The 24,888-nt window shown below is 39.3% G+C and overlaps 1 protein-coding gene across 1 annotated transcript; it reads left to right on the top strand.

The window, feature by feature from the left end:
• Positions 1–1,672: 1,672 nt before the first annotated feature.
• On the top strand, positions 1,673–19,555 carry LOC133463711 (rab11 family-interacting protein 2). The gene is made up of 6 exons (XM_061745403.1): positions 1,673–1,827; positions 3,223–3,825; positions 6,896–7,302; positions 9,641–9,995; positions 13,162–13,237; positions 15,212–19,555. The coding sequence occupies exons 2-6, from the start codon at positions 3,473–3,475 to the stop codon at positions 15,434–15,436; spliced, it is 1,416 nt and encodes a 471-aa protein (XP_061601387.1). The 5' UTR covers positions 1,673–1,827; positions 3,223–3,472; the 3' UTR covers positions 15,437–19,555.
• The last annotated feature ends 5,333 nt before the right edge of the window (positions 19,556–24,888 follow it).

The raw sequence follows: 24,888 nt of genomic DNA on the forward strand, positions 1-24,888 counted from the left end.
ATGAGTGCAGACTTGATTCTCTAGAAGCTTGTTCTTAAGTGTCTATTTGCTACTGTGTTCCATGTATGAGATGCTCGGTATGAAAACGCTGACGGCCCAAAAGCACTTTTTCCTAATGGGACAATACAGTCACCTCTAGATCCTGCTCTGGTTAACCTGTTCATGTTTTTCTTTATAAATACATTTAATGGAGGTGGAGCCAGACCATGGATGGTTTTATAAACAAGGATGCAATCTGAGTATTTGATTATATTGTCCCAGCTCAAAAGTTCATATTTCTTCAAGATCGTACAATGGTGGTACGTGTTGGACTTTTTATCTAGAATTTTCAAAGACTGTTTGTATGCAATCTCAATAGGCTTTAGTGTGGATTTACATGCCATTGCCCAGCTTGTTATACAGTAGGTGATATGTGCTACTATCATTGCATTAAGAAACAGTTTGGATGAATCAATTCTCTTTAAATATAATACTCTAAAATTCCATGATACAGTAGAGCAGAAAACTTTTTTAATTGCCTTTAAAGCCCAGCAGAAACTGCTTCCAAAATGCATTCAGGATTTGTTCCAAATTAAAAAACCCGCTATGACCTGAGGGGGAAACTCATGTTTGGGATGACGACAGCAAGAACAAATATTAAAAAAAGATGTACATCAATTAAGGCAAGAGAAATTTGGAATAGTTGTGACAACGACCTAAAAATGTGCAGTTCTATCAACAAGTTTAAGAAAATGTTTAAAGAAAATATTGTAAATAAATATAAAACACTATAACTATAAAGTATAGTAACAAAAACATTCTAGAATGTGAAATGTCAATTTTATATTTTGTCTTATTTATTTTTGTCTTCTTTATGCATTGTTTGTTTCCACGGATTAATGCTAATGTTTCAGATTTAAGCTGATCATAAGCGAAAAGGGTAGGCAGGGTAAGGGTATAAGCTACGGCTTCAGCCTACACCTTTTCGGCAAAAGCAACGTTTATTTTACTTTTTAATTTTGTTTTGTAAAATAACTTGTACTTGTCGAAATAAAGACAATTCATTCATTCATTCATTCATTCATTCATTCATTCATTCATTCATTCATTCATTCATTCATTTATTTGACAGAAATCTAGAATACATTTTGTAGTAGAATTTCCTTTTTTTACTTTTTTCTTTTCTACGTTTCTTTTCTTTTTCTCCTACTACCTCTTTAGGTTTGCTTTTAATTTTTGTCTTGTATTGTATATTATTTTTGTGTCGGGCCCCAGGAAGAATAGCTGCAGTTTTGCTACAGCTAATGGGGATCCAAATAAAACTTCAAACTTCATTCATTCATTCATTCATTCATTCATTCATTCATTCATTCATTCATTCATTCATTCATTCATTCATTCATTCATTCATTCATTCATTCATCAACAGTTAAATTATTTCTAATGTATCTGAAGTTAGAGAGATTACATTTTATTTGATACATAGATCTTTTTTTTCTTTAATTTCTTTTGTATGCTATTTGAATTCTTATTTTGGAAATGACAGAAATAACCAACCAACCAAACAAACAAACTTTTATCATCCTTATAATAATACATGAACGCGCGCCGGGGTCGTGCGCGCTCCCGCGCCCTCCCCCGGCGTGAGTCAGCGGAAGTGACGTCAGAGCAGGAAGCGTCGCTGTCCGACAGCAAAGAGCAGCTTTGAGCTGCAACAAAAAGATCCACGACTGACACAAGCTGCCATTCCTACCTGGGAAAACATTGCGTGAATGTTTTCATGGAGACGGCCCGTTTCTGAGCTGAAGTGCTGGTTGTGCATGCCGTTCGGGTGAAAATGACACCAAGGTAAGCAGCTGTGAATAAAGAAATAAGAGTGATGCTCCATGTTAGCCGCTGCTGCTAACGCTGTCCTGAAGCCTTTTCCAGATGTAACGGCATAAATACAGCTTTATATGGAGAATATTAACATATCATTATCAAAATAGGGTGGAAAGAGGCTCTTTTAAAGAAAAACACCTTTCAATTGCTCACTTCAACATGGGCTTGTGATGATAAAATGAAGATAAACAGTGAGACTGTGCAGATGTGCAGTGTGAAGACACTATTATTCAGCTCCTGAACACTTAATTTATTAATGATTTTAAAACAATCAGTACCACTGAGTGACTCACAAACGTGTCACTGGTTGAGATCATCCATTGCTGTGTTAAAAATGTACATATACATACACTCCACCATCATAAAATCTAATGTTTCTTGTTTGTTTCAGTCTTTATCTCCTATTGTCACTTCAAATAACATGTTGATTCAATCAAATAACATTAAAATTGACTGCAAACATTAACTGGCTTAATATCTATACTTCCTATGTCTCTTTATGAGTCATTTTTTGGCTTTGGGAACGATGGTGGTGCTCTCCTGCTGTGTTAAAAATGTACATATACATACACTCCACCATCATAAATTCTAATGTTTCTTGTCTGTTACAGTCTTTGTCTCCTATTGTCACTTCAACTAACATGTTGGTTCAATCAGATACCATTATTAAAAATAATAATAATTAGGGCTGGGCGATATATCGAATATACTCGATGTATCGCAGCTTCTACTCTGTGTGATGTACAAAATGACTATATCGTGAATATTCAAGTACGGTATACATTGGCACGCATTTGATTTAGCTGCGGGCATTAAATTGCAGGGTTTTCTCACTCTTTCTCGTCTCGTATCTCCTTCTCAGAGACATAAAACAAGCGCACCTACTTACATACGTCAGTCACGTGCGTTTGACTAAGTTGTGATTTCCCCCTTTTTGCATGAAATATATATTCATATATTAATGCAGTATGAACAAGAATGTTTTAATGTAGACATATAGAATCATCATACTGGTGTGATTGTATGCATCAAAGTGTTAATTCAAGGCTAAGGCAAAATATCGAGATGTATATCATGTATCGTGACATGGCCTAAAAATATCGAGATATTAATAAAAGGCCATATTCGCCCAGCCCTAATAATAATACATTTTATTTGTATAGCGCTTTTCTAGGTACTCAAATATGCTTTACATTAGAAAAAATCATAAAAGCAGTACACTCAAAGACACTAAAGACAACTAATTAAACTTGACTGAAATTAACTGGCTTAATATCTACAGTATACTTCCTGTACATCTTCATGAGTCATTTTATGGCTTTGGGAACGATGGTGATGCTCTTCTGTTTCTTTCTGTTGCAGATGACTCACCAGTGGCTTGGACATCTGTGATTTAATAGAAAAATGAGGCGTGCTCCTTTTGTCAGACTTGTCACTGCTTGTAGCCATAGCTACTGTTGTCATAAACCACACCAGCATGGATAACAAACTACATTGAATCATGTTTTTTTCATTTTTCTTATTGCACTCACTAAAATAACTAACTACATCAATTATATACATATATTTTTGTTTGTTGTGAATGGATTACATTTAATAACCAGAGTTGAACATGTCACTTAGTGAACAATCGCAGAAGTGGTTCCCAACCCATGTCCAAGCCACTGTTCTTCAAGCAACCGGTTTACAGCCCAAAGGCAAAAATGGTACCAACGATGCCTACACTATCATCCAGCTGGGCAAGGAAAAGTACTCCACATCGGTGGCAGAGAAGACCGTAACCCCCGTTTGGAAAGAAGAAGCCTCATTCGAGTTACCTGGTCTACTTTTGGAAGGCAATCCTGAAGTTTATGAACTCTGCTTAATAGTGATGCATCGCTCTTTAGTTGGGATGGACAAGTTCCTGGGTCAGAGCTCCATCAACCTCAATGAAATCTTTGAGAACAAAGAGAGAAAGAAAACTGAGTAAGTATTGTTTTTTTAGCAATTATGATTTCCTGGAAAGAACATATCTTCCCAGTCTGCATCTGAATGTATGAAAAATTAACAAAATAAATGGCTGTCTTCTGTAAAATTCAAACATACTCCCTTTTAGAGTTCATTTACTCCGAAAATGCACAACACATAATAGTTACATGATCATTTTTTCTTCTAAAAAGGGTTTTATTTTAAAAACATTGGACTTAAAACATACTTAAAAACACAAGACGTTTCGGTGTTCATCCAAACACCTTCATCAGTTCCACAGGAAGTAGCTCTGGCAGTTATAGACACAAAGGAGTCACATGACTAAGGTCATGTTTTAAGTCCAGTGTTTTTAAAATAAAACCTTTTTAGAAGAACTTTCTACCTGGATAAATGAATCTCCACAGACATACTTACATGATCATTGTTTTTGAGTATCAGAGCATAAATGAAAGCGAATTCTCATTGGCATTTAATTTCTGAATACTGAAGAGTAATGTACAGACTTGGTGCAAGGAAACTAAAATGTCCATCATAGGAGCTGCCTCATTAGATAATTAACACTAAATGTAGAGTGCTGTTTGAATGCCGTCTGAATCTTGATCATTGAATTTTGATCTGGTTGAGCAGCAGAGTTTTGAGAGGAACTAAAAACTATTTGCACAACTTTTCCAGTCACAAGAATTTACAACAAAGTCTAAAATAGATTTTTTTTCCTTTTTTTTTTTTTTTTTTTTTTACGGTCACACATCCCTCACATGTTTATGCCGTGTTAGACCTCTCCAGAGCGCTGTGCTTAGTCTGTCCTTTCTTCTTAAATAAGTTCATGACCCACCTCCTTTACATCACATGATTTATATACATGCACATGCCCTTTTTCTCTTCATACACTTGGTTTACAGGTTCATTTTATTTGATGCGTCTGTTTTAAATAGTTTGTAGCCTAGTAGATCTTTTTTTTTCCTTGAGTTGTTAACTGTGTAACACAGCTGTTACAGATTAGTTAGCTCATTTGTGCTCGGTGGGCGACCACATACAGCTTTAACTTGAATTTCTCCATCTTGCTGACAGTCTATTGTGTGGGGCTTAGCGATGACTTGGCCTACATTGTTGAGAGCTTATTTTTAGCTTAATCATTGACATGGTTACTACTAGACGCCCTAATTGAAACTCGTAGAGCTGGCCTAACGTGTCATGTTAGTTACTCCTATAGAGTCAGATTCGTGAATGAACACGTTTCTGAGGGAACTGTGTTTGAATCTTAGCCTGTTTTGTGTAGAGCGTTGTTTTTCTGTCTCAGTGGTGTGGAGTTCTTCCTCTGCTCAACAGATGAGGGAAGTTGAGGCCTTTAAGTTACCTGTATATGAGATATTCGTTGCCAAATAGTGGGTTGCTGGCAGAGGGCTTATCCTATGGGAAAATACTCCATGAAAGACTTGGCTTCACCCTTCCATGTCCAACACAGATGTACACTCATCTCCTAGCCTTACATTAAGGAAACAGGAACTACACAACTCAATTGGATCTGGTGTTAATTAGCTCACTGCGCTCTCAGCATGGAAAGACATTAGCACATTTCCTCTTTGCCAATCAGCTGGGAGAATCACAATATGTTATAATCAGCGTGAATAGCTTGTATTTATTTAGGTGTCTGAACTGATGCACCTTGGGGCTGTGCACCTTTTCTGAAATGGATGTATCCGTGTTTCCTGTTGGCCTAATCTCCCGCCGCTGCCAAAGCTTGACAATGATAGCAGGATACCCTCGACGCTACATCCACACTCGGCACCCGGTCTGTGTTTGTCACGGCACATTCGCAGTGTTTTTGAACCGACACGTCGAGGAGGGAAGTCCGTCTTGATATCTGAGTCAGCAGCCCATAATTATCGCACACCTGTGTTTGTTGATTATGAGAAGTTTCCCAGAGGTCTAGGCCCGAGTGGGAGAATTGTGGTTCCAGGCGCAGGAGGGAGGTTTATCTTGGCCTTGAGACACACGTGAGGTTCAGTGTTGGCGCCGCGGCAGCGGCATGCTGTGGCTGCTGATCAGCCTGAGCGCGGTGCACAGCCTGGGAACGGGACCCGGCCAGGCCTTTCATTCACGGCCGGGCTGCTGGGTCTCCGGGAAGACAATTTACAAGATGAAGCTGTGCATTTTTAGTGAATAAATGCCAAATGTGTTGTTGCACTTCAAGGGCTAGAACTAATGTTTAAATATTAAGTTAACAGACGGTTATAAAGTGATGCTCACAGTTCAAGAGCTCTCAGCTTATTTTGAGAAAAACCTTCCCAAGACTGAGGTGTGTTGGCCAAACTAACAATAATATAAAAACATCGAGAAGTAAACATTGATAAACACTCGTTCCTCACTGATGCTGGCGTCCTAATGGACTCTTGTTACAAGGCCCATAACACAGACGATATGTCTCATTAGCATTTATGAACTATTGAGTTGCCCTATGATGTGGCTTTGCATTTTCCCAGTCGCTTGTCATTGCATTTCTTAACAAAGACCAGATTTGTGCAAATGCCACTTTAGCTCGCTCAGAGCGAAGGCATAAATCCCATTACTTCCAGCTGAAAAGCAGAGAGGTTAAACAAATAGGAGCCCAAAAAAGCAGCCTGAAATGGTCTTTATAATTCTTCAGCAGGCTATTTCTTATGTTCAGTTTTCAGAGAATAATGTTTATCCTTTCAATGATAAATGGTGCTCTCACTTATGTCAAAAAAAAAAAAAGTGGAAATGATTTAAGCCCCAGCATTTGTGTGTAGCTTTTGGATTAGTCTGCTTAAATTAGCCTTTTCAGTCGTGTCCATAAAGAACGAGGAAGAGCACATTAGAGAGAAGGTTGGCTTTTTTTTTTTTTTTCCCCATTCGTCCTATTGTTTGCTTGTCTGAAGACTTTTAGTACATTCTGACTGTGTATACACGTCTCTCTGAATTATGTTGAATTACATATAATCAACTCAGAGGATTTGTTGTTGGAGCTGACTTTTATTAATCTTGCTCTTTTTATAAAACGTCTGTCATTGAATGTGCTCAGCATAAGCTCCTTGCACTGTCATTGTAGCTGGTATTCCTTGGAGTCCAAGCCGGGAAAGAAGAGGAAAGAACGAGGTCGCATCCAAGTCAGCATTCAGTTCATGAGGAACAACATGACAGCCAGCATGTTTGACCTCTCCATGAAGGAGAAGCCCCGCTCGCCCTTTTCCAAGCTCAAGGACAAGATGAAAGGTCGCAAACACGACGGCGGCTTCAGCGACACGTCCTCGGCCATCCTGCCTCGCTCTGCCGGGTGTGAGTCGGAGCCCGGCCGCCAGTCTTCCGCCCCAGACCCGCAACCCCAGCCAGACACAAAGGTCCGGCGGCCGCTGCTGTCCGGTGCCCAGAAACTCTCCGCAGCCCATTCCATGTCAGATCTCATCGGGACCCACTTTCGACCCAAACTGGACTCCATGAACTCCATAGAAGAAAGTGGTGAGGATCAACACCAGTTTTAAGTTGAAATTGAATGAAAAACTCATAGACAGGACTGTCTCAGAAAATTAGAATATTGTGATTTTCTGTAATGCAATTACAAAAACAAAAATATCATACATTCTGGATTCATTACAAATCAACTGAAATATTGCAAGCCTTTTATTATTTTAATATTGCTGATCATGGCTTACAGCTTAAGAAAACTCAAATATCCTATCTCAAAAAATTAGAATATTCTGGGAATCTTAATCTTAAACTGTAAACCATAATCAGCAATATTAAGATAATAAAAGGCTTGCAATATTTCAGTTGATTTGTAATGAATCCAGAATGTATGCCATTTTTGTTTTTTACAGAAAATAAAGAACTTTATCACAATATTCTAATTTTCTGAGACAGTCCTGTAGACTGTTTTATCAGTCCACATGTGCACAGGTGTTTTGAGGAACGCTGTTTCCTTCCTCTGTTCTTGAAATAAAGAAAAAAATCACATCCACCCAGCACAATTACCATCATTTGTAAAACGTTTACTGTGGTAGTTTTCCAATAACACTGAGAGACGAGCTCTTTACAGTTGACTTCTCGTCAGTGTGTTTCTGAAGAAACTGACTTCAACAACAGAGAAAATTCACCTTTCAATGCAGCAACAACCGATTAATTGTCTAAGTTTCCCAACAACTAGAGGTGAAAATAGGTCTCAGTTAAAGCAGCGACGTTGGTGGCGGATTCTGTGTTCAGATTTTGCAGCAGTGACCTAAAGAGCATCTTTTGTCAACTCTGTTTTCCAATGTGGTTGGTGGAGGAAAAAAAGAACATTTGTGCAAACATACAAAACGTTAATGGGTTTAGTGGTCATACTGTCTGGCAACATTTTATTTTTTTCTTTAGTCCCAATAACTGAGGAAAAGTTGCTATGGAGATGCTGGTGCAAAAACCGATGCACCCAGCCACAATGTTCCGATTTTTAACTACTAAAAGAGGAGTTTTCAAAATGATTTAATTGTAATGGTCAAAAACTGCACTTGTGTGTGAACATCTGACACAAATGCACAAAAAAAACAACAGTCTCTCTGAAATCATCTGTGCTTGTGTGGACGAGGCCTTAACCTATGTCTTTCTTGAATTTTGACAGTATAGCTGATCATGTTGTGGTGATGATGCTATGAGAAGCAGGTAGTTTAACTTTTCAAGCTTAAATTCAAAGGTTGCTCTCATATTACACTTAAAAAAGAGAGTAGGTGGTTGAGATGGGAGATAACTGGACTGACCAGCTTCATCTTTACGTTTTTACATATTTTAATAACTTGCAGTCACGTGTCAGACGTGATTGATATTCATGATCAAAGACTGATCAGCTCTAATCAGCTCTAATCCTCTAATCAGAGAAAGAGACTGTGTCATTTTAAGTTTATACTGCATGCTGCTTTGGGAAATTCAGATTAATATAAAGGGAAACTTTTGCTAACTTTTCAAAGAATAAACATGGTTACATTGAATGAATCTTTATTTCGGCTTGTACACACTTTTTTACAAAACAAGATGTAAAGGTAAAATAAACATTTCTTTTGCCGAAAAGGTGTAGCTGAAGCCGTAGCTTATAGTGCCTACCCTTTTTATCTTATGATCAGCTTAAATATGAGACATTGACATTAATCCGTGGAAACAAACAATGCATAAAGAAGACAAAAATAAATAAGACAAAATATAAAATTGACGTTTCGCATTCTAGTGGTGGCTCTTTTTGATAATATACTTTATAATTATAGTGTTTTATATTTATTTACAATATTTTCTTTAAACATTTCCTTAAACTTGTAGATAGAACTGCACATTTTTAGGTCGTTGTCACAACTATTCCAAATTTCTCTAGCCTTAATTGATGTAAATCTCTTTGTAATATTAGTTCTTGCTGTCGTCATCTCAAACATGAGTTTCCCCCTCAGGTCATAGCGGGTTTCTTTTATTTGGAACAGGTCCTGAATGTAGTTTGGAAGTAGTTACGCAACCTAGCAGGCGTGTAAACGCATCAAGATATAACAAATTTAAGTTGAAATGCTATAGAGTGATTTCTCTGTTACCATGAGTGGGTTTCATATATTCAGAACTAAATATTTTGAATAAGTTAATGGTTTATGTTCTGCTGGAACCCAAACACTGGTACTTTTTATCCAAAAGTTTGAGATAACTTTATTATCACAAACTGTAACAGATAATCCTACAAAATCAAAGTTAACCAAAACGTATCACATATTACCTTTTTTAAATGATCTGATTATGAGTTTCTATTGTGTTTTTAGCATCCATGAGTTGATCTAATCTGCTTGATTTCCTGTAGGAAGTACAGGTGGCCCTCACAGGCGTTCCCAGAGCGAGGTGCCGGGATACCAGGACGAAGAAGCACACAGTGACCCTTTCACTGATATCAGCGACACCCTGCCACAGAAGTATGCCACGCTCCCACGCAACCGCAACCCGTTTGAGGGGGAGCACGGGCAGCTGTGGGACCGGGGGGAGAGGAGGGAGAAGAAGGAGAAGGTCAGCCTACTGGAACGCGTGACGGGAAAGAAGGAAGGCCGCAAGACCAGCAACGGGGCGCGTTCTGGGAGTTCTGGAGACCTGCGCTCTCCCAACCCGTTCAGCGGAGACTCCCAAGCAGAAACCAACCCATTCAGCTCCACCTACAAAGCCAGGTAGTCCCTTATTAGTGGTCTTGATGACTAAAAACGGAAGTTGTGCTCCAGTTCAGCTCGTCTTCATCAGCATGCAGCCTGACGTTTATTTTCCTTTATGAAACAGTTTTATTTTTATTTTTTTATTTTATTAATACTCTCAGGGCCTGATTTACTAAAGGTTTGCGTGCGTAAAAACGTGTGCAAACTTGACATCATCCGCAAACCAATGTGCAAGCTGATCTACTAACAGCGTGCAAAGAGGACTGCGCCTCTCAAATGCGCAAAATAGCACACGCTTTTAGTACTTAGTATTTAGTACTTTTGCCCTGATGAATAATCAATATGGGGCGTACCCGTCAGAAAGCGCTAAATACTGGGAGGGCAAAATGCAAATAGGTTCATTTACCACACGCAATGAGATTTACCAAGCCTGAAAGTAATTGCGCGTATTGTGATTGCGTCTGTATTTAATACGTTCGAAAGGAAGGTGCTAATCTGCCCAGCATTACGCACCGATGGCTGCTGTTATTGTGGTAAGGAGGCGACATCGCCAAAATCAAATACGCAGAGAGAGAGTCTTTCGGACTCGTGTAAATTTGTTTGGAATGAATGAAAACCAGATAGTTGAAACATATCGACTATCTAGCGCTTCCATCTTGGAGCTGTTGAATGAGGTAATGGCTGATTTGGAGCCGGTCACAAGCAGGAGTAACGCCATATCTGCCTTGCCGAAACTGCTCTCAACTCTTCATTTCCTCGCATCAGGGTCATTCCAGCGCACTGTAGCCATTTCTGCTGGGCTCTCCCAAAGCAGTTTTTCAGGTGTGCTGTCCACTGTCCTCAACGCTCTGTTACGCAGGATGGGCAGGCACATACGGTTCCCATCCACTCGGGACGCACTGAATGATGTCAAACACGGATTTTATGCAGTTGCTGGGTTTTATTTGAATGTTAAATCGAGTATTATTCAGCAAAAGGTTGCCACAGGAGGCATATTCATTTTTTTATTTGTGATAATAAATAAATCACGTGTTTTCATGGAGAAAAAAGTGTTTCTTATTGTGCGCCTATACCTTGTTCTGCAGTTGGCTCTAGCGTGTCATAGCCCGGTATCCCAGTTATCTGCTCCTCGCAGAAGGTGAGCTGCACCTGCTGCTCAATGCTGGTTAGAGGCATCTCTTCCACAGGCCCTCCACCTGTCTTGTTTGCTGAAGTTTTATTAAAGGCCACTTTTTCTTTAGTTCCTCGCCTTATATCTTGCCACCTTCTTTTAACCTCATCTGCCGTTCTTTTTGTCTTACCAACTGCATTTATTCTATCGCAGATTTTCTCCCATATTGCGTTTCTTTTGGTAATGTTTAAATTTCTTTGCTGTAGTTCATGAATGTGTTTATTTGCCTCTTCCACTAATATCTCTAACTCCAACTCGTCAAATTTCATTTAGTTTGCGCCGCAAACCGTAAGACACGCAACACCTCATTTAAATACTGCGGTTTGCACCTGTTATCAATTGCGCACGCAATCTTAGTTGATCACCCGCAAAACACACAACAACAGCACGTGCAAACTTTTTCAGTGCACATGCAATTTAGTACTCTTTATTTAGGATCTTAGTAAATCGGGCCCTCAGTAGTTACAGAAATCACATGGTCATAAATATGTAAAAAAAAAAATCACATCTAAATGACCTCAAACACCTCCTCAGCCACATGGTATTTTCTTTTGGAAATTATGTAGAAAATAAACTTGTGCAAGTGAAATTTCTCAGGTCTCATATATGGAGCCAAATCAAGGCCAAAAGTTTTGCTAATTTAAAAAATAAAATTGGAATTGGAAAAACTAAGATTTGAACCTGATAATTCAAGTTTTTATCATGAACTTATTTTTTTCCAGTTTCAATTTTTTTTTTTCCAGTATCAGATCTTTTTTTCAGTTTCAGATCTTATTTCAGTTTTAGATCTTTTTTTTCAGTTTCAGATCTTTTTTTTTCAGTTTCAGACTTTTGGCCCTGATCTGGCGTAGGGGGCGTGGCATCAACTGAGAGGGGCGTGGAATCATGAGTGACAGCAGAACAGAGAAGGCGGGGGACCTTCTGAACTGAAACTGAAATAAAAAGATCTGATACTGAAAAAGAAAAATTGAAACTGTAAAAAAATAAGTTCATGATCAAAACTTGAATTTTCAGGTTCAAATCTTAGTTTTTTAATTACAATTTTTATTTTCAAATTAGCAAAACTTTTGACCTTGATTTGGCTCCATACTCATAGTGCAGGTTAGAGAATGGCAGGAGCAAACTTCTCACTTTAATACACAGTTAAAACTTCCTCATATTCACTTGTAGATCTCACACCGGTGACTCCAGACCTCTGTCAAGTTTTATAACGTTCCACTGTCGTTTATTTCCCTCGTTTAGGCATCAACTCTTGTCAGTAAAAATCAGTCGAACTCTTGCATGACAGCGGCTCCCGGCACAATTTTTTAGAATCTGACTTATGTTCAGTTTTAATCATATGCTGTGATTCACATCACAATCCTAAAGCATGATCTGCCCCCTCGTTCACTGGGAAGCCACTGCTCCACAGGATATTGGCTGCAGCGTTCTCATAAAGTTTCAAATACCTCGTTGATAGAAATCTACTATCTGATGTGCCCACTTCTCTCTCTCTCTCTGTCTCTCATTTTGTTGTCAAGCATTGTTATTGTTGTTCGTACATTTTCAGCGAGCCGGTAACATCTATTTCCTGCGTTTCACAAAGAGGTGGAGAGAACTGCGGCTAAGTTGTGGTTTATCTTGGTGGAAGGTGTCATTAGTGGCTCTTTAGAGTGTCGGGGCTTGATAACAAAGCCCTCTGAGCTATAGTAATGAGATCGTCTGCTGAGATAGACCAGCCAATTAACCACTTATCTCTGCAGGCTCTCGTCCATCATCTTTACTGCTGCCTTTGTCACACACCAGCTCAGTGGTCATTTGTTGCTTGAGTGCAAGGAATGTACTCTTGAGCGTGGTATTTTGTGATTATCTGTGTAAGTTTGTGTATTCTTTACTCTCGTCTACCCAGTTTCCTTCCCGTTGCAGGAGATTTGTGCAAGTGAGCTTCTAAATATGTGAAATTTAGAGAAGTATATTAAAATATTCACTGATGCCTTGATGCGACTACTTACTTTTCATCTGATTGTCTTCCAGTGATAAGAAGCAGACGGGAAATGACAACATTACCTTTGGCCAAAAGAAGAAAAAGGACATCTGTGGCAAGAAAAATGTAAGAGGCTGCAAATACTTTGAAAGAGATTATATTATCATTAGTTGTCAGTCAGACAATGACGGAGAGAAAACACAAAAAAATAATGACCCTGATAATCTACATTGGGGTCATTGTGTTGACGTGGACTGAAGTGCAGATTTTTAATTGAGAACAGCCACTCAGCTAATTGACAGCTGCACACGTCGCTCATTGTGTCTCATCGCGTCGTAATTTGAAGTGGTGTTATATTTCGGATTGTAAGGTCAGTCACAATCTGTAAATGCATTATTTTCTTTGGGGGAAAGTCGTAGAAATGTCATCAGTTTTTCTTTTTAATGACTGATGCCATGTTTTAACAATGCCTTGTTTTTGTTTTAAAGTCAAATTTGGAAGAAGAATGAAAAAAAAAATAGGAGAAAGTTCAGACTATTACACAGCAAAAGTGGTGTATACACAAGCGAGCAGAGGAAGCGGCGGCTAAAGTAATGCCTAAATGAGAAGGAGAGTGCTGATAATGGCTTTCCTCACCTTTCTTTGGGGGTGTTGAGGGCTGTCGGTATCCACACATGTGCCCCCTCGCACGCCGCTGCGCCTTCCAGAAATGGCAAGCCCCTATTTCCTCTGCTTCAAGGCCCTAATTAAGCACATGCGGGGGGGGAGGGAGGGCAGTGAGAGATTTCAAAGGGCCGAGCTTTTACATTCTCAAAGCTGAGCTCATTAGAAACTGTAATGACACAACCGGAGAACGCCAAGTGTGCGCCTTATCTCCTCCTCACTACTGATCGCAGAAAAATGGTCATCATTACTTTGCCAGTTCATGGTCATTTCCAGGCCTTTGTCAGGAGCTACTAAAGCTCCCGATTATTATGCCTTGCGCGCGCGCGCGTGTGTGCGTGTGCTAGTATGAGAGAGTGAGGGAGATCATGTGCATCTACACAGGCTTGTATTTGGAAACAACACTTCCATATAGCGTCTGCTCTCGCTCTCTTTTTTTTTTTTTTCTTCCATCTCAGGTGGCTTAAGTGCAGTATCTTTTAGTGAGATGTTTCTTTGTGTGTGAGGAATGAGTTACTGAGCCATGTTCCTCAAACCCTCCTTACATTGGACATTTAATCTCTGTGGCAAATATTTCATTTTGCTCTGTGTCGGCCCACAGTAGCCTCTGTGCTGTTCCGAGCGATAAGATACACCGGTAAGCAGTCCAGGTCTCTCTGCATTGTCTTTATGCAGCAGTCGAGGCTTGACTGGTGCATGGGAGTGGAAGCTGATAAGTGTGGTATTTTAAACAGGGTGAAGGCTTCGCTGCTCTATCCGTTCGGGGGAGGATGCCCAGCACTGAAGCGATAAAGTGGTCCCTCATTAAAAACGATTACAGCTCCTCTCGTACCTGCGCAATATGATCTGCACATACCGTGCCACGCAGCTCTGTCCGGCTAGATTGCGCCGGGTGGAGTCTTTATTTTGGTATTTATTAGTCTGACCTTTCCATTGTAGAAATATGCAACCCTGGCATTTACTTCTCAAAAAAGAGAGTTTGTGTTTTTGGGCTGAATCCTTTCAAGAGTTCACGTGGGTAAAAGCTTGAAACTAGTGAAAGAAAGTCAAAGTTCGGTCTCATTAGAGCAATCAACCTGCTTTTGATTCATCATGAAAGCACATTTATAAAATCTGCCATAAAAATCGATGTCGGTGGGGGAAGCCCGGAGAGCCGAGCCGCATCTAGGCAACTCTCAATTAGCCCCTTTTATTAGAAACACAGGACCAAAGATGAATACATGACAGCTCATGTCACTTTAGGCCAAAACACCTAATTAATCTGTTATTCTCTGTCTGTTTAATGAGCAAACATAAAGACTTATCTCGCTCGTCTTCCCTGTCAGGCTCAGATGTGGTAGAAGATTATTCAGCCATTCGAGCCTGCTTTTATGTTTTTTTTTTTTTACCAAATACCATTAAACAGAGAAATGATTCTCCGTATTTCCACATTTTCAGGAGCTGACCCAGGACACCGTGGCCAACTACAGCAAACTGTCCTTTGAAGAAGTCGCGCAGGAGCTCATCAGGCAGAAGGAAGTGGTGAAGAAGAAAGACGCACACATCAGGGAGCTGGAAGATTACATCGATAACCTTCTTGTACGAGTCATGGAGGAGACGCCGAGCATCCTACGGACGCCGTACGAGCCAAAAAGGAAGGCGGGTAAACTTTCTAAAAAGTAGGAGGAAAAAAAAAAAGAAAAAGTTGCCGATGAAGGTTTGGCAACAGCTTGTTCATCAGTATCGAGTCGTCAAAGAAATGGGAACGAGTGGAAACGATCAAATTTAGGGTTAATGGAGGATTTCTATTTAATGGTTGTAGATTTTACAGCTTTTTTTTCATGATTATTTTGCAGGGGTTTTTTGTTTGGCATTCTTTTATTTCTGTTTCACCCTTACTTTGAGTTCCTGGTGCAGAGCAACGTGGATACACGAAATTCACTGGCTGCTTGGAGTTGAATCAAATAAGATACCGGCTGTGATTTTGTTGGCCGTATCGCCTCGACCCCATCAGCCACAGAAGTCTCCTGCGCATACAGGTGAAGCCGTCACCTGCCATGGCAGAAAGTCCTGCCAAATTCATGTTTACAACCAAATACAAGTCTTAAACTTAAACACGCACTTGGGAGAGGCAGCCCCTCCAAGTGTATTAAATGATGCATATGGGGACGGATTCGGCCTGAGAGATATGTTTAGAAAAACTGGAGATTTTTCCAGACGGCATCCAGGAGTCTGATCTTTTTTTGTTTGTTTTTTTTTCCGAGAACAAATGTACATTCCTGCTACGAGGTACTGATTTAGCTGAGTTTGGTTTGTGTTGACTGTGACGTGATTTTCTCGAGCTCAGAGCCTCACAGCCGTTCGCTGGAGGCGACAACTTCACTGACTTTTAAGTGCAATATAATCACGACTTAAGCTTGATGCTTTATATAAGTTCTTGTTTACATACTAATCACTTCTTTGAGTTAAACTCATCTCTTAATCTTGAGTCGATCGGTAGGAAAGCTTGGAGTTGTGTTGTTACGGTCTCTACCGATCGACCGGCCTTCATCTCATTCAAATGCTGTTTATTTTGGCTGAAGATTGTATTAAGGGTACTTGGTTACACATGTGGATGTATGCTGCACAATCTTTATTTATAAATGTTTCATAGTACATATGAAGATTTTAATTGCTCTGCGGTACGTTAAGACACTACTGATTCATGACGCCGCCTCGGGTGTTGTAATAACACTGAATTGTTACAAGTTACTGAACATTTTGTCAATTTCTATGAACTCTTTCAGACCTTGTTTGGAAACAACCCCCTAAAACCTGCGTGTTTTCTGAAAAACTTGACAGAATGACTTCTGAAACGGTTGTTATTCAGCTTATTGAAGTAATTCAGAGGTTAAAGCCTCTGCTTTTTTTTTTTTTCTTCTCATTTTCTTTTCTCGTTATAGCCTTTACGCTCACCAGTATTGTTTGACTCTATTCAGGTGTATCTGCTATTAATGGGTTAACTCTGCGCTCGTGCATAATGTAATACGAATAATGCCTCAGTGTTTTTTTCTCTCTTTTTTTTCTTCTTCTTCAAAATAATCCATAGGCTTCCATTTATAAAAATGTGTTTCCCCGGTTCACTGAGTGCTAATGAGAATCTGCTGATTTGTTAAAGGTACGTAACTAGCAGCTGCCGTTTAGTTCACAAATATGTGTTTTACATCCTAACCATTTTCATTCGGCCGCTGTGTCGTCTTATTCTGAGACGCTAATTGCCACTAGGCACGTTTCTGTGTGAAACCACGCTTCCTGATTCAGTTGCTCCATCAGTTGTGATTGAGCTTCGCACGGTGGCCGAGGTTTACTAACAAACGCGTTACTCTTGGTTACTCTTACTACATTTTTAACTTATTTCTATTCGATGGAAAACGGCTTTATCTCCAGTGTTAGTCATACTTTTTACATTTTCTGCGCTGCCATTTTTACTGGTGTATGAAGCTGTGGTCCTACTGGTCTTGTTTTTCTAGTATCACTTCTGTTATTTATGAATGTCTTTTTTTTTTTAAACTGCAGTTGTGAATATGTGACCTTTACACTGTATGATGCCAAATCACAGGTGAGACGACCTGCCACAACGTATCTCTGGAATGTCAACCTTTCTAAAGACAACAGGACTTTGATTTTTCATGAATGTGGCATCCTGTAGGAACTGATTCCTCTTAATTTTTGTTCCTCTGAAAGTGGTTTTCTGATTGGCTGTGATCTCTTTTTGGATTTGAAGCCAAGGTCTCATTTTACTGAATGTACTCCTTGTCGGCTTTGAAATATTTATTCTGAAACGAGTGTTTGTGTATAATATATATATATATATATATCATACACTATCACGGACATTAGCTTTCACATGCCTTTAAAGTATTTGGTTTATCCAAAGAGATCATTTCACTCATGTCTTTTCTTTTCTCTGCATTTCTTTCTGTGTACTTTTATGAACTTGCACCGTTCTTTACAAACGAGTAACTGTTGAAACAGATTTTGTATTTTGTGATGCCAAGAATGTTTTAATCACACGATGGAATAGCTTTGCACTGATTGCCTTCTCACGTTTAAGTGGAAATCTAGCGTGCTTTTGTTTAAGGCATCACCACCCGCTTTTCACTCGACATTCATGGGTCTTTACAAACTCTTGATACTTGATTTCTACCACCATAAACCCACTCATTTTGGCCTTCCTGGGGATTTACTCTATCCGCGAGAGAGATAATCAGTCGTCGTCGTCGTCGTTACTATTACTTGAGTAACATTTCAGAAGTTGGCGTAAAAGTGGAAAATGGAGTAATTTTTTTGTTGTGGCTTTTTAGTGCATCCAAGTAAACGGGTCAGATACCCTCATGAACACCATGAGCCCTAAAGGCCCCGCTGCTTGAATCACAAAACAAGAAATGAAGTCTGACAACAATTCATGTGAGATTATTTAGTTTGAATGAAAGATGGGGGGGTTGAGTAGTTCAAATTAATTAATTTTGCCTGTCATTCTCTTTCTTTTAGCTCGATTGATGCGTTTGCTTCCTGCTTTGCATAATTTGGTGTTTTGGTAGATGTCACAGTAAAACTCAAATCTAAATGAAAAGCATTTTCCCATCATTCTCCAGCACAACTGTGTGTAATGTACACTGTGCAATTAAAACAAAGCTGGATCCTTTTTTTTTGGTTGTTTTTTTTTTTTTCTCTCTTTCTTGCTGTTTTACATATTATTTTTCCATGATATAGTAAAGCCAGTAACTGAATATGCAAAGTACTGAAAATGCTTGGAGGCGAGTTTTCCAGTCAGGCCCAGCGTGTGTCCTAATTTAAGTCGGCATAGAATAGATGGTGTTGCACCTGCATCAAAGTGTGCTTGAAGTGTCGTAGGTTCATGTCTGCCCCATTCCAACGTAGGTGCAAATGTATGGAGGATTTTCTCGCCTTGTTCAGGAAGCATGCATTGAACCTTTTGACGGTGTCGACGGAAAGCTCGAGTCGGATCTCTCAATCCTCCTCTGGCAGTCTTTTACTGATAATACGATGCCATAGGCCACATACAGCTGCCAGACACTAAGACTTAAGCTGCGGTTAAATCCTCTGACGGTACTTGTAATGTGGCACACAGTTTTGAAGGAAATGACTGTGTTTAGAAAAGATCTTGCCAGTTAGCAAAGCCTCGCTGAGTTTACAGAGTGGCGTGGTGGCCGGCGCGCGCAGATCTGCCGAATCCAAAATCATGACGTGTTGACTAACGCGCTCGGCTGCTCGGGTTTGTTGTCCATTCACGCCTTGTAGTGAAAGAGGTTTGAATGTTTCCTGTCATGCTTGCATGTGGTTTCTATTTTGCTTTTTGAAGGAAAAGTCCAATTCTTTGGATTTTGCTGGTCTAGAAATTTTAAATCTTCTAGATTAAGATCTTTTTCTTGTTTTTTAATAAAACATCATCACACACGCTTATTGTGTTTAACGCCCCAGATCCAAGTTGGTGACACAATAGCCAATATGCAACACTTTCATACCTGGATGCTTGGAAATATGATTTTTTTTTTTTCTTTTCTTTTCTCAACCGTTTGTCGTCGGTGGAACTCAGTGGGTTGTTGGAGATACCTGTTTTTATAACAGTGTAAAGCTGTTACAGATCACTGTATGTAATGTGCCATCAGAAGCACTAATTCCTAAGAGAGATGCACTTCTTGACTTCCCCTAAATCATGTTGCCACCGTTAGAATTTAATTCTGGATTAAGCTTGAAAGGCAAGATTGTGTTGTCCTTTTCAATAAATTCACTGTAAAGGAAATGCTGTGTTTTTTTTTTCTTTGTAAGTATGTAAATGAAAGAAACTTTTTGTCTCCTGCAGTGAAATCCTTGTAATTTGGAAATAGATAACCACAATATGTGGTTTTCTGTTCCTTTCATTCGACACCTGTCTCCTTGTCCCTGTGGATAAATGAAAGGTCTCTCACTTAACTGATTTACTGACGGTTATAATTTCATTAGTGTTTGAGTTGCTTTTCCTCCCTGCTTGAAGCAGTTCTTCTTTTTTTGTCCTTGATGGTTTCCCATGACCTCCCAGTAAAAGAGAGAAGTGACATCATTTTGACGAGCAAGTGGCTAAATTACTTGTTTTTAAAAACTCCAATTTGCCCGTGTGAAATCATACGGGGCGAGACGCACTTGTGTTCTTCACCAGCTGATGCTTTTGTCTCGTGGCTCGCTCTCCCGGCTGCTTGCCAGCGCAGCAGGTTAAAACATGACCTCTCCCTCATCACCTCAATCAAGTCGTCCCTGAAGAGGTGCATCTCAACAGCGCAGCAGCTGCCGGTGCACATCCCAGAACAGCATGAGAAGATGTGGAGGCGGAGGCGGGGGGGAGTAACCATGGAGATCAGGAGTATGCAAAACTATCTAGAGCATCGGCCTAATTCCTTAAATGAAAGCGTTGGTCGGTGCTAGGTGACTAGATTATTATGCAGGTATGGAATATCTGAAGAATCCTTTTTGTTCTAACTCTCGTATGTTAGGTTAACATACAGTACATCCTTGACGGGCACCGAATACGAATCAGCATGTAATTGGGGCTTTATGTAGCTGTCACCTGTTATACACCCAAGTTAATTGGCATGCTCATTGACATCTTTACACGTTCATCATCAGATTGAATTTCACAGATCCCATCGTCTGTATGGCAGCGGCACGCGTCACCTGAGTGCCTCCTCAATTAACTAATGCCCATTCGTTCCCCCAGCATTATACCATTTTGTTGTAATTTGAGGAAATATTAGGTGGGCCCCGCTGTGTAAAGATTGTGTGGGTGCAGGATGGCCAGAGCATGCCAGCCCTGCGCAGCCCTTTAAATATGGATGGGCGTCATGACGAGGATCGGTGTCACCCAGCACGCGCTGGTGAAAGGAAACGCCTCGGGCCCTCACGGAGAAACTCATATGGCAAGAAATTCAGCAGATGGATGAGGTGTTTTTAGGGGAAAAAGCAGACCTACCTGGACAGCTGCCCTGAACGTGCTGCAGGATCGGGGGCCAGATGTCCAGACCAGCCCAACGCAGCCAGGAACGCTGCTTTTGTTGGGTCGTTGACTGAGCTGAATAGATGCTTAAGTGAAATCAGGTGTCAAATGTGCTGGGCATGCCAGACCTGTGTATTGTATTTATGGTATTGTCTTCCTCTGATCGCTGCCACGCGGCTGGTGTTTGGTGAACAAAGCCAGATGATGACCAGAAGAAAGAGAGCATCAGTCGACACCGCGGCGAGTAAAGGTGACGGAGCCGTACGCCGACTCGTGCAGGCGTGCACGGGATTTCACTGCATAAATAAGTCATTAAAGCCTTAATCGGGGTATTCAAAAGAAGAAAGAAAGACTTTTTACTTTTTAACAAATTAAAGAGAAATCACTCAAAAATCTATTTACACAGAATATTAGATTTTTATTATTTATTTTTAAATAATTGCAACTCAAGGCCTTATTTTAGAAGAATATAATACAATAGCCTTATCTCTATCAAGATTTGAAGTAGTTATAACATGCAGTGTTATTTTTACAATATCTGGAGAAGTTTTGTTTCAACAAAAGCAGACTTATCTCACAAATAAAGCAGTGTGTGGTTATTAAAATACCAGCTCATAATGTTCTCTGAAGTGTTTTTCTTTCTTTTGTTTCTGTGTAATTCTGCTAAATATGAAGAAGAACCTGATATCTGGAAAAATGATCCAACAGGGAGTTTAATATGTCCCCAAAGTGTTTAAACTTGTCTTTATTTTACAAGCAGTTGCTAGTGCGTTAAATAAACACTTCATTAGATAATTCACAATCAGAAGTTCCCTTTCATTTTAGTTGTCTGACTCATATTTAGCCAAACTGCAAAGTTGGTGAATAAAGTATGTATTATATATATATATATATATATATATATATATATATATATATATATATATATATATATATATATACTTTGCATATATATATATATGCTTTGCATATATATATATATATATATATATATATATATATATATATATATATATATATATATATATATATATATATATATCAGTATATCTCAGTACAGACCAAAAGTCCAAACTTTTGGTCTGTACTGTATATATAGTAGTATATATTTACTAATATAGCTGACTTTAAACTACATCTGCAGTAAAAAATTTTTCAAATCTTCCACTGACTTTCCAACTTTCCTCAAGAAGCAGTTGTGCTTTTTTATGATAATTAGATTATAACGACATCATAAAATGATGCTTCTTTATACTTTAATGCCGGCTAATATTTTTTCTTTGTTAACTATGATACTGTGGCATCAAACGTCCCGACTAGAGTCATCAATAAGACATTATCAAGTGTACAACAAGCTGGGGGTGTACTGTAAGGGAGATGATTCTAGTGGGCCCATGATGATGATGAAACGATAATACAGAATAAATAATGATACTAAGTTATCAACTAACATATAATCACAAATGTTTTATTTTCAAGTCCTGACAACAATAACTATTTGTTTTGGAAACATCAAGGCCTGCAGCCCCCCCATTTATGTAAAATGGTTCAGTCCAACTGGATCAGCTGCAGGTCAGAGCGGCCTCGAAAATCAGTCAGAAGGTCAGAAAAGAAAAGAAATTTAGAGAGAAATTTAGAGAGGAGAAGGAGGTGAAGTTTTATGTCACCCAGTATTTTCGTCTCAAAAAAGGTGGGTTTGTTGGTTGTGGTGGAAAGTTATGGACTATTAACTTTGTCCCTGTCTAGGGTTAGCTGGCTCACTTTTATTACCGTGTTAGTTCAAGAAAACTTTTTTTTTTTTTTTTTTTTTTTTTTACATTTTACTCTAATATTAGTTATATTATTAAATAATAGTTGACCTTCCCTCTGTCAAAATGATTTTTCTGAACAGAGTCAAGTGCACCAGCAGCAGAACCAGCCCCCCCCCCCCCCCCCCCCCCCACGAGGAGACAGGTGAGCAGCTGTGTGCTGAAATAATAATAATTAATAATAATAATAATAATAATAATAATACATTTTACAACAGTCTCAAAACGATACAAAGGTGAATCTGGGAAAGATGAATTAAAATGAATGAAATAAAGTCATTTTGAACCATTTTAATGGTTTAAAAAGCATAAACCCTCTTAAAAAATTGAATAGAAGACGTACAGTAAGAACAGTGCAGCAGACTGGGGTGACTGCTCCCAGTCCAATCAGAAGTTTACATGTGGGTGACTATTACAAATAGTTGTATTATAGGAAATGCTATATAATTAACGCACCTTGAATCTCCTGAACATTGCACTGACTGTTAAATAAAACAAACAAAAAAAAACATCTGCTATTTAAAAAAACTGCTGCTCTTTTTTTATTGTCTCCAATCGGACTGCACATATTCTTTATACTGTATATTCTCATGTTTATAGTGTCAGCATAATTTACTACTTTACTGTATTGTACATATCTTTCATACTGTATTTATCCTTTCATAGTTTGTCACAGTTTACAAAACTGCTGCTCACTTTGCGCACACTGTACCTCATTATTTTATACGACTGTACATTCCTCACTTTCTGCTTCTATTCAATTCAGTTTTATTTGTATAGCGTCTAATACAACAAAAGTTGTCTCTAGGATCTTTCCAGAGACCCAGAACATAATAATAATAATTACATAAACAATGGCAGGTAAAAACTCCCCTAGTGGGAGAAAAGCCTTAAGCCAAACAGTGGCAAGGAAACCTTTAGGAGGGAAGAAACCTTGAGCAGGACCAGGCTCATAAGGTGCAGCCCTCCTGCCGAAGCTTCTTTGCACTTCTGGTAAGATACTAACTGCATTTCGTTGTCTCAGTACGTGTTCTCTGTTCAATGACGATAAAGTTGAATCTAATCTAATCTAATCTAATAATTAATGCGGATCCATCATATGACAGATTCAGGCACTCCCAGCTATTGCAGGCGCACATATATGTAAAAAAGCATCAAAAAATGTCGCCGCTGTGTTGGGGGCCCCTGTAAAGATTCTTTTCATGGGGCCCAAAATCCCTAGCGGCGCCCCTGACTACAAGTAAGACGGGAAAAATACTAAGAGCTCGAAAATGTGCGGCTTAGTGAATCACCGCAACGGACTACGACCTCACTAATGATCACAACGATGGATTATCACCTTTTTGACACCAATTAAAGGTTAAAATGTTAAACCTTTGTACATTTTATGTTATGGCAAATAAGAGCAGATCAAATAAACCCCAGAAATCATTTTAGTAGTGAAGCCAGATACCCGAACAGGCACTTATGTGAAAACATCAATAAATCACAGGGGAATCATTTGATTACCGGTAAATGTCATAAAATCTAAACAACTTCCAACAATGAGTATTTTATTTATTTAAGTAATAATGAAATGCATGACTGATTAGTTTAATAGCAGGCACATATTATCCTAAACTTTATTTTATAGATTGCGTGATCTGAGCTCCCACAGACCGACAACATGCACCTTTGAGCTACCGTTGATTCTGAAAGGTCCTTAGGACGGAGTGTCCACGCTCTTTTGTCTTTTAGGCCCCGTTTACACATAGCCGAGTATTTACAAAAACGGATATTTCCCCCTCTACGTTTTGAAAAATTCCATCGGTTACACGAGATCGTTTTCAAAACCTCTTCGTTTACACGAATCTGCATAAATACGCTGTTAACGTCATGCCAGCCAATCACAATCCTGGAAAAAACATCAACAAATGACACGTGTAACTTCCAGTTAAGGCTGATTTATGGTTCCGCGTTACACCAACGCAGAGCCTACGGCGTAGGGTATGCGGCGACGCACACCGTACGGCGCGCATCGCTGCGTACCCTACGCCGTAGGCTCTGCGTCGATTTAACGCGGGACCATAAATCAAGCTTTACTTCCAAGAAGTAACTTTTAAGTGTGACTTTAGAATATAAAACAGGTCAAATACAAGAAAATATTGACGGTGGCCAAACTAATTGTAAACACAGGTGGCACTCATGACGCTGGTGATGTTTCTGTTGCATAATGTGACGTTCTGAAGCCTAAATCTCCGTTTTCCTCTGTTTAGACGCAAACGTGAAAACTGAGTTTTTGAAAATCTCCACTTTGGCCA

The sequence above is a fragment of the Cololabis saira genome, chromosome 17, assembly GCF_033807715.1.
Source record: "Cololabis saira isolate AMF1-May2022 chromosome 17, fColSai1.1, whole genome shotgun sequence".
Taxonomy (NCBI): domain Eukaryota; kingdom Metazoa; phylum Chordata; class Actinopteri; order Beloniformes; family Belonidae; genus Cololabis; species Cololabis saira.